This window comes from Hyaena hyaena, unplaced genomic scaffold (assembly GCF_003009895.1).
Source record: "Hyaena hyaena isolate Hyena2069 unplaced genomic scaffold, ASM300989v1 scaffold_364, whole genome shotgun sequence".
Lineage (NCBI taxonomy): Eukaryota > Metazoa > Chordata > Mammalia > Carnivora > Hyaenidae > Hyaena > Hyaena hyaena.
Genome location: NW_024080996.1, coordinates 1264784 through 1278729, shown reverse-complemented (window position 1 = coordinate 1278729; position 13946 = coordinate 1264784). Strand labels below are relative to the sequence as shown.

The following is a 13946-nucleotide window of genomic DNA, read 5'->3' as shown; positions in this document are numbered from 1 at the left end:
CTAGTTGGGTGTCAATAGCCCGTAGATAATTGCTTTTGGACAGGCATCATGGCTGGGGACATTATTCCAATGGAAATTCCCACATTCAGACTCATTCTGGAACAACATTCCAGAAGTTCTCTTATTCCTTCACAATTTTCCTTTCTTCCCTTCCATTTCTTTGTGAGATGCTCAATGGATTAATACCCTGGGGTATCAGCAAGTCACATAACCATTTCCTCATCTAAGAACAGGATAAAAAGACTTATCTTTTAATATAATTTATAAATAATGTGGCACACATATGGACCACAGATTTAATTTTTCTTGTAAAATACAGAAGGGAGGAGTCAAATTTATATATTGAAAAAACAAATCCCAGTAGGGCAAGGATTCTGCCATATATTTTTGTCTTTTGAAAGCAGGAAACAAATCTTCCTTTGCAAAAGGGAATCCCTGTTACACAGTTAGGCAAAGAATCTTGACATTGCACATGACACCCTATTTTGTAGCCATGAATATTACTGTGTGATTTTTAATCACAATCACGACCCATGCAAATATAGACAAGTTGACGGTAATTTCAATCCTGTTTATGACAAAATATCAGTTGACCACTACATAAACAGAGGCATTCATAATTAGGGGGATTGCAAAATGTGGGCAGAGTAGTGTGGCTCCTTCATTCCCAAGCATCCTCAAGAATAAAAGATTGAAGCTAGATTCAACAAGGTATTCAATTCCATTACATACATAATACTAAAAATCCAGAACAAGAACCATTATTAAAAGAATTCTGAAAATTTCTGGAAGTATTTACAACTTTATTGTGTCCACAATTTTTCTCATGTCTTCTCTGTTTTAATGCAATTATAGGTAATAAAACCCTTGAAACCGGGAAGTTATCTGTGTAATTGTTTCAGAGAAAGAAAATAAAAAAGAGGGAAAAGAAATGAACTAGCAATATAGCGTACTACCTGATGGCTTATCTTGGATGGGAAGGACAAGAGAAAAAAAATAATAGGTAGAGTTATCCTTATATAGGAAAGGTTAGCCTTGTGTCTCCAACTGATATAGGGGATAAAGATCAGTTTGGGGTCACCTTGGAACTTAGGATGAGTCCAAGAATATGCCCACATGGTTACATTAAGTGACAATAGGAGAAAAGGGAAACTAAAGTAGAAATCCTGCCCAGAAGAATTTAGAAAGGTAAGGAGAAGGAAAAAGAAAAAGAATAAGAAGAGGATGAGGAAGACCAGAGAGCAGACAATAAGACATAGTAAAGGAGGTATAGACGGTTCTACTCAGTTTGTAATTCTCTTTAGGGTTTTCTTCAGAGCAAGTTTGATATCTTTGTTCCTGAGGCTATAAATGAAAGGGTTGAGCATGGGCACCACATTGGTATAAAACACTGAGAAAAATTTCCCTTGGCTCACAGACCCAGGAGATGATGGCTTGACATGAGTGAGCAACCCAAATCCACAGAATAGGCCAACAGTTACCATGTGGGAGCCACAGGTGGTGAAGGCTTTGGACCAACCTTGAGCTGATGAGATGTGAAGGATATTGACAAGAATCAAAAAATAAGAAATAAAGATAATGAGGCTAGATACAATGACAACTGAGCCCACAATAACAGAGATCACCAGCTCACTGGCATAGGTGCTGCTGCAGGAGAGCTGTAGGAGGGGGAAGATGTCACACATGTAATGGTCAATGACGTTGGAGTTACAAAAGGTCAGCCTGATCATGCACCCTGTGTGGACCATGGCACCAGCAAAACCCATCACATATGAACCAGACATCAGCAGAGAACAGACTTGAGGGGACATGGTAATGGTGTACAGCAGAGGTTTACAGATGGCCACATAGCGATCATAGGCCATGGTTGTCAACACATAGCACTCAGAGTTGACAAAAAAGCAGAAGAAAAATAGCTGAGTCATGCATCCCATAAAAGAGATGATGTTCTTCTCTGAAATAAAGCTCATCAGCATTTTTGGGGTAAAGACAAATGAATAACAGAGATCAATAAAGGATAGATTGAAGAGGAAAAAATACATGGGAGTGTGAAGGTGTGAATTCAGGCAAATTAAATTAATTAAGCTCAAATTGCCCACCACAGTGACCACATAGTTCACCAAAAACAGAAAAAATAGAGGTAGTTGTAGTTCAGGTTGGTCTGTTAATCCCATAAGGTAAAACTCAGTCACAGAGGAGTCATTTTCCACAGCCATTTTCTTCACAGGTATGATCTGCAGTATCAGGGGTAGGAAGGTGACATTAACAATGGACCCTAACCCTTTGCCTCCAGATGGATATGCTGGTTAGCAGGCTCAAGGTTATCTAAAGACACATGCAAGGAATCCAAGGAGAAATTCCTACAATTATTCCGAATGATTCCTCATTTTCTCCTCTACTTCCACTCATGCTGTTTGTGCAGAAAAGAATGCAGGTAGACCCTCCATGTCTCCGCTGATCATTCTTCCCTTCTTCCCAGTCTCCATTTAAGATTAGGGCTGACAAGAGCAATAAATTAATAAATTGTTAGTGTTCCCCACAACCTTTGATTGATGCAATTTGAAGTCTGAAAGGAAATTATCCAAATAAATGTAATTCAACCCTCACCTTCACTTTCCTGGAGGCCTCACTGCTGCTGGACTTCTACTTTACAGTCCTGAGGGGTCCAAATTTCTGACAAGGAAAGAGGCAACATCCATTAGCACACCCTAGGTCTTTGACAGGCTAAAAGAGGCATTCTGGAGAAAAAGCCATGATCTCTATTAGAGAATTTTCCCAGAAGTCCTTTTGACTTGCAAGGAGGAGAACAACCTTATTTGAGCTCCCAAACAATCAACTGACTCAAGTAGGAATCTATTCCATGACTTGTAGCTCTGGAAAAATTGATTAGAAGCACAGAAGATTTATTCTCTCCCTCATTATTTCCTTCCAAGTCAAATGAGTCCACTGAGGATAGACATTATTGAGCATACATTTATATCCTGTGTCATAGATCTAACACTGGATCCCTTGAGACTCAATGTTCTGCTCAGTTTATAATTTCACAATAGAAATTCTTAAACCCCAATTCAGAGGAAGGAAGTAACTGACTTCCTCCATCTTCCCCTGGAGTCTTTGCACAGTTTTAAGAGGAAAATCTGGGCATGGTCACTTGCCTTTCTAGCATTTTCCTAAAGCCTCTAGGATCACAGAAGTAAAATATTTTTTTATTTTATTAAAAAAATTTTAATGTTTTATTTATTTCTGAGAGAGAGAGAGAAGGAGAGAGAGAGAGAGAGCGTGAGCAGAGGAGGGTCAGAGAGAGAGGGAGATAAAGAAACTGAAACAGGCACCAGGCTCTGAGCTAGCTGTCAGCACAGAGCCCTATGCGGGGCTCAAACCCAAGAACCATGAGATCAGGACCTGAGCCGAAGTTGGACGCTTAACCGACCAAGCCACCCAGGCACCCCTACACAGAAGTAAAATATTAAATCATAGCTTTAGCCCTGTCCATGCTTGTGGATCTCACTTTTGTAATAAGATGTTCTAGCAAAGTGGTTGAGAGAGTGAGAGTGGGCCCTAAGTCAGTCTGAGTTTAAATCTGGGCATTAAAATCCTTAACTGTGAGACTGAAGGCAGTGATAACTTTTCTGGCCCTTGTATGTATATTTTTATATCTACTTATACCTATGTATATCTTTAAATGAGTTTAGTAAAGAGCAATCTCATAGGGTTGTTGTAAGGATTAAATGGGTTAACTCATATAAAGTATCAGAAACATGCCTGACACATAAAAGGAGCCTTATAAGTGCTGTTACCCCTTCTCTGTTCCCAATCCATATTCATTATATCAAAGTTTTTCAACCTTGACACTATTAACATTTTGGACTTGATAATTCTTTATTGTAAGGCCATCTTGTGTATCATAGAATAAAAGCATCCCTGGCCTCTAACCATTAGAAGCCAGTAGTATCCCCAGCACCAGTTGTGACCATCAAAATGTTCTCCAGACATTGGCATGTGTCCCTTGGGTGACAAAATCACTCGTTTCGAGAAAAGCAGATCCATATGTAGATCTGTGTCTACATATATATGGACTTCTTATATAAGTGCCCTTTGGAAAGCTGTATTTTATGTCTGCTTATGTACCACAGGCTCAAAGTTCCCAAAACTGATGTTAGCATTTTCTTACGATTTCCATTGCTCTTCCTCCACGTTATCATTTTCTACATTATTTTCACCATCATGCAAGGCAACTAATCTACAAACTAAACTGAAGCAACTTCCTCCCACTTGTCATCTTCATCCAGTCTCCAAGTCCCAGAGAATCCAACTCTTTGAAAGGTTTGGTCTTTCTTCTTACACAACTTCTGTATTCTCTCTTCATCGCAAATTCATATTACACTAAGTTTTCTAACCTGGTCTCCAATAGAAGATAAGAATTTGGAACTTTTCTACCCCCTTTTATCACTGCACATTCGTGCACATTCGTGCACATTCTCTTATTGCTCTCTATTCCTAATTCCTATCGATTTGTGGTTATAATCATAAATTATGAGTCAATGCCATTTTAACCCATTTTCTGTCACATTAGTGAGTTTCAAGAAGAAACAGAGACAAGTTGCTTACATTGTCTTCCATCTTTAACCAGAGTCCTCTCACTGTACTTCTAAGATCACACTAAGTCCACAGGAACCTGGAGCCTGGAGTTTAATGCTCCAGGTCTTGATCAGTTATATTCTACCCAAAGTAGATGGTATGTGAGGGCTAAAACTCCATAAATAGACTTTCTCTTTATTTAGAGATTTTACTGACTCATTTCATTTAATGAACAATTTTTGAGCATTTAGAATATAAACAGAATGAGGTGTAAGCCTTGACCCTGTGATTTCTCAGTATAATTAGAGAGATAACCAAGGAAATTGAGATTTGTACCACTATTAGTTATTGTTAGCCAGTCAGAGTGCTAGATTCTTTATCTACCTTCCCTTGTGTCACCCTAAAACCCACCCCCTAAATTAGGGAGGAGGGATTAATTGCTGTTGCAAGGTCAAAACAGCAACTGCCAGAGCAAGATTCATGTTTAAGTGTCTACGAATCCAAAATTGATTTTTTTTACCACTACACTATGCATAATTGCGTGGTAGATGTGATATATACAATTTTATACAGGGTACATAAAGACTTCTTCAAAAAGTGACAGAAATTCAAGTCAAATCTATCTAGGTAAACCAGCCTGTAACATAGGAGTGTGTGAAATTGGTTAAGTTGAGGATATACATGGCTTCTTGTGTGAATGTAGAGGACTAAGTCCTTCATGTGTATGTCTTTCTTCCCATCTTTTGTTCTGTTTAATTCTACTCAGTTTTAATCTCAGATGGGTTCTCCTCATGTAGTGAAACGAGAACCATCAAAATCCCTAGATTTGATCTTACCAACTCAGTAACTCTAGGGAGAAAAGAAAATGCTTTAAATAGTTATGGCAGAAAAAACAATCCAAATGCCTATTTCTAACTAATCACTGCCATTGAGATTTGGCATGTGCTGATTGGACAAGACAATGTCTCCTAATGTGAGCAAATCAATCCATCAAAATTACATAAAATGAATTACCTGTATCAGACAAGGTCCAGTCAGAAAAACAAATGGCATAATATGTGCTTCCTATAGAGTATATTTAAAACAAAGAATTGGTTTATACAAGGGGGAAAGAGAAAAAGATTGAAAAATATAAAGGCTATTAAACTACATAAAATATTAAGCTACAAAAAAAATATAAAGACTATTAAACTACAGAAAATAACCATTCTCACAACTGGTAAAAACACATGGAAAAGGAAGAATAACCAGGTTCTGGAATCTCAGAGGGGGAGCTCTATGGGATTGGTGCTTGGATGAATGGAAACCCGACAAGTGCTTAAGTCTCCCAGAGGTACAGCCCATGTAGTGAAGCAAGAGAGGACAATACAGCTGCCGAGGGAATGTTGTCCAGCTACTGACTGCACATCTAAGGAGGTGCAGAAAGTTAAGCACATTTCCATGTGCTTATTGGTCATTTGCATGCCTTTCTTTGGGATGTCTCTTTCAAGCATTTGTCCATTTATGATATGGTCTTTTTATTATTAAGGTATCTTTTAATTTTTAACCTGTTATATATTATGGTTGCAATACCTTTGTCAGGTATATGTATTGCAAACATAAATTTTTCAAGTTTGTGGCTTGCCTATGAATATTTTGTTGATAAACAGATGTTCTAATTTAATGTTTATTTTATCTTGGATTTTTGCTTTTGAATGTAGTGCTTTCTAGAATATGTCTAAGAAATCTGTGCCTACACCAACATACTTTTCTATGTTTTTTCCAGAAGATTTATATTTAAATTTTATATGTGTGGTTTGATATATTTGAAATTAATTGTTGTATACAATGTGAAGTAGAGATCACTTAATTGTTTTCTCATGAATAGTATTTCCAGCATTAATTTGCATAAAAGATTTTCCTATCCCTATAAATTTATTTAGCTTCTTGATCAAAACTCAATTGACTATAGGGGCACCTGGGTGGCTCAGTCAGTTGAGCGGCCAACTTCAGCTGAGGTCATGATCTCACAGTTGTGGGTTTGAGTCCCGAGTCGGGTCTCAGACTGGAGAGCTGACAGCTCAGAGCCTGGAGCCTGCTTCAGATTCTGTGTCTCCCTCTCTCTACCCCTACCCCGCTCTGTCTCTGTCTCTCAAAAAATAAACAAAGGTAAAAAAATTTTTCTTTAAAAATCAATTGACTGTATAAGTAAGGATTTTTCTCTGAACATTTTATGCTGTACCATGACTTATTTATCTATCTTTATAACAAAAACAATCTGTCCTCATTACCAGAGCCTAAGTCTAAGTGGTAAAATCAGTTAGTGTAAGTCTTTTGTGTTATCTAGAGTTCCCTATGAAGCAGATGAAAGGAAATAATTAAATCTGCAAGACATTTATTGTGGTAAATGCCTGAGATGGATAAAATGGAAAGGAGAGGGAATCAATGATAAAGGCTTTCAGACTGGGTTGAAACCCTGATGCCTACAAAAGAAGAAAAAGAAGGAAGGATGGGGTAGGAAAACGACAGACTACACTGCAGTTCTAAAAATTGTGTTAGGAGTATAGGAAGACCCTAGGCAAAGACTACCTATCAGAATACACCTGTGTTACACAGATACCGGCCAGCTCCTGTATGAACCATCATGCTAAGCCTTTGACTGGACACATCTCAGAGTGAGTGTGGACTCTGCTTGAACATGACAGTGAATTCAAAGAAGTATCAGCTATAGATTATCAGTCAACACGCTCCCCATAGCTGGTTCTCTTGAAGAGGCACTGATCAACACCTCTCCATGACAGCCGCAGCCTACTCCCCAAAACAAAATATACCCCAGTGTTCTTTCTGATTTATTTATTGTTGTTATTTTAGCATATTTTATTAATTATTGTTTAGGAATAAATTTATTATTGTTGTTATACAAGCAAGATAATTCAATTCAACAAGCATTTCTTGTCCTCCCAATATGTCTGACATTCTAAATATACTAATGAGAAAAACATTGAGAGAAGGAAAATTAAAGGAAACAGTATCTACATTAAATGTTTATTATCTCATTGGTGAGACAAAGTGTGAAATTCAAATGTTGAAACCCTAACCCCAAAACATGATGTTAGGACGTGGGGCCTTTGGGAGGTGCTTAGTTCATGACAATGGAATTTTCATGAATGACTTGTGCCTTTTAAAGAAGTTCCAAAGAGGGGTGCCTGGGTGGCTCAATCAGTTAAGCATCCAACTCCTAATTTCAGATCAGGTCATGATCTCATGGCTCATGAGTTTGAGCCCCGAGTCAGGCTCTGGGCTGACAGTGCAGAGCCTGCTTGGGATTCTCTCTTTCTCTCCCTTTCTCTGTTCCTCTCCTATCCAACTCCTCTCCCTCTCTCTTTCTCTCTCTCTCTCTCTCAAAATAAATACACATAAATAAATAAATAAATAAAACCTCCAAAGAAATCACTAGTTTCTTCCACCATGTAAGGATATAATGAGAAGTGTGTGTTCTAAAAAAGTGCTCTCACCCATGCGTGCTGGCACCCGGATCTTGACCTTATAGCTTCCAGAACTGTTGGAAATAGATTTCTCTTGTTTATAAGGCACTAAGTCTGTGGTTTTTTATTATAATAGCCCAAATGGGCTAAGACACAGGTTTAAGGAAGCTCACAAAATATTGCTGGAGATAAAGTTTATTATCATTAACATATACACTTTTTTCATTATAAACTTCATTAAATAGGTAAAACTGTGTCTAACATGTTTCTCCCAATATGCAAGATTTTTCTTTAAGTGATAAATACCAGACTACAATCATATATCAGTCATCCCCCATATTTGGATTCTGGGATACATATATATTATTCCTTTAATCATATATATTAATGTTATATTTGCCAATATATGTATTCACTTCAATTTAAATGAACTGGACTATTTGAGGCTCTCAAAAGCTGATGGTGTATAGAATGGATTTTCCCATTTTCAAAGGGAACAAGAAAGAACAGAATAATAAGGAAAAGTTGCTAAGAAAATCGAACAAAAGGAAAATGTCAGAGGAATTGATTATACTTTAGGCTATATACACAGTTTGTAATGAACACATTTCATTGAATTCTCCTGCCTACAGCAGTAAGAATATGGAGAAGAATAAGATGGGTTTTTATTAGTATTTGATGCTTCTGTGTTTAAGAGAGAAAACTGTAAATTTAACTTTCTGTGACTTATGAAATTTACATTTTTGTTCAGATTAGGAATGGCTCAGAGACAGAAACAGTATGAAAAGAAAAGAGTCACTATATTTTTTCTTTTTATAAACATGTTATTAGTTATTTAGTAAACTGGTATCAGGTACAGAAATGCAGAAGCAAACAATGAAGCAAAGTAGCCATAAGGGAAGTGATAAAATAGGTCTAGTAAAACACAGGTAACACAATCTGCAGAAACAACACTGATAATGATCAAAGCCTTTTCTTGAAAAACAAAACAAAATTTCTAAAAATTGAATTTCTTGGAGTACCTGGGTGACTCAGCAGATTAAGTGTCCAACTTCAGTTCTTGCTTCATGAGTCTGGCTCTGCGCTGACAGCTCAGAGCCTGGAGCCTGGTTCAGATTCTGTGTCTGCCTCTCTCTTGGCCGCTCCCTTGCTCATGCTCTATCTGTCACTGTCTCTCTCTCTCTCAAAAATGATTATACATAAAAATTTTTAAATACATATTGAATTTCTAATCAGAACATGTTTTTCCTTTGGATTTTAATCAAGACTTCCCTCAATGTATCTTTGATATCCTTGTTCCTCAAACTGTAAATCAAGGGATTAAGCATGGGCACCACATTAGTATAGAAAACCGAAGAAATTTTTCCCAGGTCCATAGACCCAGGAGAAGAATATTTAAGATACATGAATGCTGCTGACCCAAAGAAAAGAGAAATAGCAACGATGTGAGAGCTACAGGTACTGAAGGTTTTTGATCTTCCTTGAGCAGATTTGATATGAAGAATGCTAGCGAGGATAAAGACGTAAGAAATCAGGATGGTAAAACTGGGTACTGTGATGTTAATGCCCACGACTATCAGAACTACTACCTCATTGACATAGGTGCTGCTGCAAGAGAGTTGCAGGAGAGGAAGGATGTCACACAGGTAATGGTTGATGACATTAACATGGCAGAAGGTTAGTCTGAGCATGCAGCCTGTGTGGGCAGAGGCTCCAGCGAACCCCATCGTATAGGCAGCAATAGCCAGCAAGGAACAGACCTGATGGGACATGGTTACCTTATACAGCAGTGGATTACAGATGGCCACATAGCGATCATAGGCCATGGAGGTCAACATATAGCATTCTGAGATGACAAAGAAGAGAAAGAAAAACAGCTGTGTCATGCAGCCAACATAGGAGATGATATTCTCCCTTGACACAAAGTTCATCAGCATCTTGGGGGTGAAAACAGAAGAGAAGCAGAGATCAATGAAGGATAGGTTGAAGAGGAAATAGTACATGGGGGTATGGAGGTGAGAATTTAGACCAATAAGAGTGACCAAGCCAAGGTTGCCCACCATGGTGACAATGTAGATCATCAGAAACAGGGAAAAGAGGGGTTGCTGGAGCTCTGGATGGTCTGTTAAGCCAGCAAGAAGAAATTCAGTCACTAAGGAGTCATTCCTAACCAGTATTCTCCTCTTCATAAATCTGTGAGAACAGAAGAAAATTCCATTAATAGAGACCCTAACTCTCTGCTTCCTTGTATGTTCCTTTGCTTCACAGTGTCAGAATGGACTGCCACACACAGCCATTAACGTTAAAATCACGGTCTTGTTGCATGAGCTGCATGTGACAAACAACTGCTTCTGTCTTGACTAGAAGATACAGGGATGCAGTAGCTGAGGCTAAGCCTAAGCCTCAGAAGGAAGGTATCCCTCTTCTCTCCCTCCCACTCATCTGATCTTTCACTTCCTAGTCATGTTTCCGTTACCTTAGCAGATACTTCAGTTTCCCAGGGCTGGCTACCACAAAAGAGAAAATTCTGCTAGAGTAGAGACCATTCAGATATTTTGCTTCCTAGAAGAAAGTCTCTCAGAATCTACAGGGTTTCCAGATCTTTTCTACAAGAATCCATGAAGTCAATAACTGATAACACTTATTGAGGAGTCCCTTGGTCGCCTAAGATTTATACTTAATCGTACGTTAGGTGTTTCTACACATTCTTCTCTTTTCTTCCATCCTAGCTGGACAGAGAATGTATAAAGGAAGGTGGATGTGTTTCCTTCTCTTTGTAGGAGAGCACAAAAGAGAACCATAATTTGGATGGCGATTAAATTAGTTACGTTTGTGAAGACACAGCAAGCTATATGCTTATTAGGACATTTAAAGTTTTTTGTATACATATTTCAGCTGAAATAGTACATTTCAACTAAAAATATTTTTAGAAAAAAAGCAAATCTTTTCCTCTGATGTTTCTGTTTTTTGGACATGTTACTTGAAATTGCTATAGCTCTCCTGCTACTAGTCTGAAGATGAAGCTAACACTGGAAGTGTGTGCTGAGAATAATGCAGGCAGTAAATTAAGGGCTGCAATACTTTTGAGTTGCTTGGTATTCAAAATCAGTCCTTTTCCCCATTTTTCAGCAACAGAGTGAGGGAAAAATAGAAACTTGCATAACTCACTCTCCTTCCATTGAGAGAACTCAGTGCTGATTCTTCGTGAGTTTCACTTCCACTTCCCGGTAAGAGCTGACTTTTAATATATCAAAACTGAGCAGATATAGTCACAGGATATTTTTCCCTTACTCATAGAAGAGCAATAGCATAGATCTCCCAGACTGAATGTTCCAGGAGCCAGCCTGAGAAGTAGATCGAACTTCTAGTTATAAATTTACTAAGAGTGTTCGAAGGGAAACCACACAGGTGGCACCTGACCCATCATGACATAGAGCACAAGGCTTCTGCTTAAGGCTTATAACTCTTTTAGGTCTCATTAGAAATACAGGTGTAGGTCTTCCCTAAGAGCTCCCCGTCATGATAAACTCTGCAGGGAAGAAACTGATGTCTGAGTTTACACACTAATTGTGACCATCAATGTTAATTTCCCATCAGAGATTACATATTCCCTAGTTTGTAGGAGAAAGGGTCCTCATGCTTAGAAAGATGCATATAAATAGCATCATTGAAAATGTCACAGATTATCATTCTAGGTAACACAGTCCTAGTGAGAATTTATAAACATTTTGGTAAAGTTTATTATACTATTTAAAATATTTTGAGAATTTTAAAATAATCATTAAGTATATTTTACAGACACAGCAAAAGGATACTTTTGTTTTCAGGGATTGTTGTTTAAATCGAAAGTTATTTGATAGAATAACAATCCATTTTTCTATGAAACGTTACTTTGTGTTGTTCTGACTCAATATGGTGTTGCTTTCAACATATTAAAATTAAATCTATAAGAAAAATCAGTGTCAATAGGCTCCTGTCTTAAGAAAATACAATTTTAGAATGCCAGGGTATATATTAATTTTTACTTGTGCTTGTGAGAAGGCACCTAAATTTTACTTTCACATGAATACAGATTCACAGGGAATCATAAAAATAATGTATAGATTCCCTTGAACTCCAGATTCCTACTTACATGTTCAACGACAGTAGTATAATACAAAACCAGTAAACTGACTTTGGGACAATAATGTTAACTAGACTTCAGGCCTATAGATGTTATCCAGCTTTCAGCAGTTTTACATACACTGAGAGTTTGTGTTGTGTGTGCCAGTGTGTGTGTGTGTGTGTGTGTGTGTGTGTGTGTGTGTGTGTGTGTGTATTTGATCCCTTATACAGATTCACTACCACAATTAGGATACAGGACTGTTCCACCATTTTATTCTATTCCTTTAGAGTCACACCATCCTCTTCCACTGCATGTCTGTCTTCTGGCAACTACTATCCTACTCTCCTCTCTTCAGTTGATTCCTTTAGAGAACAAGAAATGAAATCATATAACATGTAACCTCTGAGATTGGTGTTTTTCACTAAGTATGATGTCCTGAAGTCCATCCCAGTTGTTGTATGTATCAATGGTCTGTTCCTTTCATTGCTGAGCAGTATTCTGTTTTTTTACAATTCAAGTTTATTCAACCTTCTGTAGTAATTTAAAATATGGGTATTGGGAGGTACCTGGGTGACTTAGTTGAGATTCTTGATTTCAGCTCATGTCATGATCTCACAGTCATAAGATTGAGCCTGTGTCGGACTCCATGCTAGACATTGAGCCTGCTTATGATTCTCTCTCTCTCTCTCTCTCTCTCTCTCTCTCTCTCTTCTGCCCCTTCCCCACTCACACTCTCTCTCAAAAGAAAAAATCTCTGTATTGATATAAAACTAAATATGTTTTATTCATGGAAAATGTTTCAGGGAGAGGAGCTAGATCACAGTTGAGACTGGTTCAACTAGGAATTCTCTTCAAGCTAACCTGAGTCAAAGCTTTCATTCTCCCTCCTCTAAGAATAGTGGCTGGAACACCCAGAATTTAAGTAGGTCTTATAATCAGTCAAAGACAAGGGGAACACAGCATATGTCCCAACATTACTTTCTCTAAAATTTTACCTTAGTGGTCACAATCAAATAGTCAGGAAAAGGCATTTGAATATAATGCACGTTCTATTAGCTACAGATTCTTATTCATTCAACCCCAGTATATGTGTTTTAGAGTTTCAGAGTTGCAAACCCATACCTCTGTGGGAAACCAATTTACCAACTAGATACAGTGTTTATGTACAGGGGTTTTTTTTGCGTGTGTTTACCATTGCAATGTATGGTCAAGTGTTTCTGTCACAGAAAGAAGTTATACAAAAGGGGAAGTCTACAATGAACTATGTGGTGCTAGGTTAGCACCACATAATATACATCTTAATATACATATTAAGATACATAGACAGAGGATAGATGGATAGATAGATAGACAAGTATTTGAATGCATACACATATTTTCTATCTCTCTCCACTAAGAGGGTCTAGAAGCAGTGATACCCTAGTAGAAATGAACACATTCAACATTCAGATCTTGGTTTCTTTCTTTCCTTTTTTTTCTTTTTTACTAATAGTTTATTGTCAAGTTGGTTTCCATATAACACCCAGTGCTCATCCCCACAAGTGCCCTCCTCCATGCCCATCTCCCCCCTCCCCCACACACACATCAGTCCTCAGTTTGTTCTCAGCATTCAAGAGTCTCTCATGGTTAGCCTCTCTCCCTCTCCCCCACCATTTCCCCCCTTCTCCTCCCCCATGGTCCTCCGTTAAGTTCCTCCTAATCCTCCTATATGTGCAAACATATGATAGTTGTCCTTCTCTGCCTGACTTATTTCGCTCAGCATAACACCCTCAAGGTCCCATGTTGCTACACATGGCCAG

The 13946-nt window shown here is 38.0% G+C and overlaps 2 protein-coding genes across 2 annotated transcripts; both read right to left on the bottom strand.

The window, feature by feature from the left end:
- Nucleotides 1-1283: 1283 nt before the first annotated feature.
- On the bottom strand, nucleotides 1284-2240 carry LOC120243936 (olfactory receptor 143-like). The gene has a single exon (XM_039250172.1). It carries the CDS (start codon nucleotides 2214-2216, stop codon nucleotides 1284-1286), a length of 933 nt encoding a protein of 310 aa, XP_039106103.1. The 5' UTR covers nucleotides 2217-2240.
- A 7034-nt stretch (nucleotides 2241-9274) lies between these two features.
- On the bottom strand, nucleotides 9275-10231 carry LOC120243932 (olfactory receptor 8B3-like). Its single transcript, XM_039250169.1, has one exon. The coding sequence runs from the start codon at nucleotides 10229-10231 to the stop codon at nucleotides 9275-9277; it is 957 nt and encodes a 318-aa protein (XP_039106100.1).
- Between the last annotated feature and the right edge of the window lie 3715 nt (nucleotides 10232-13946).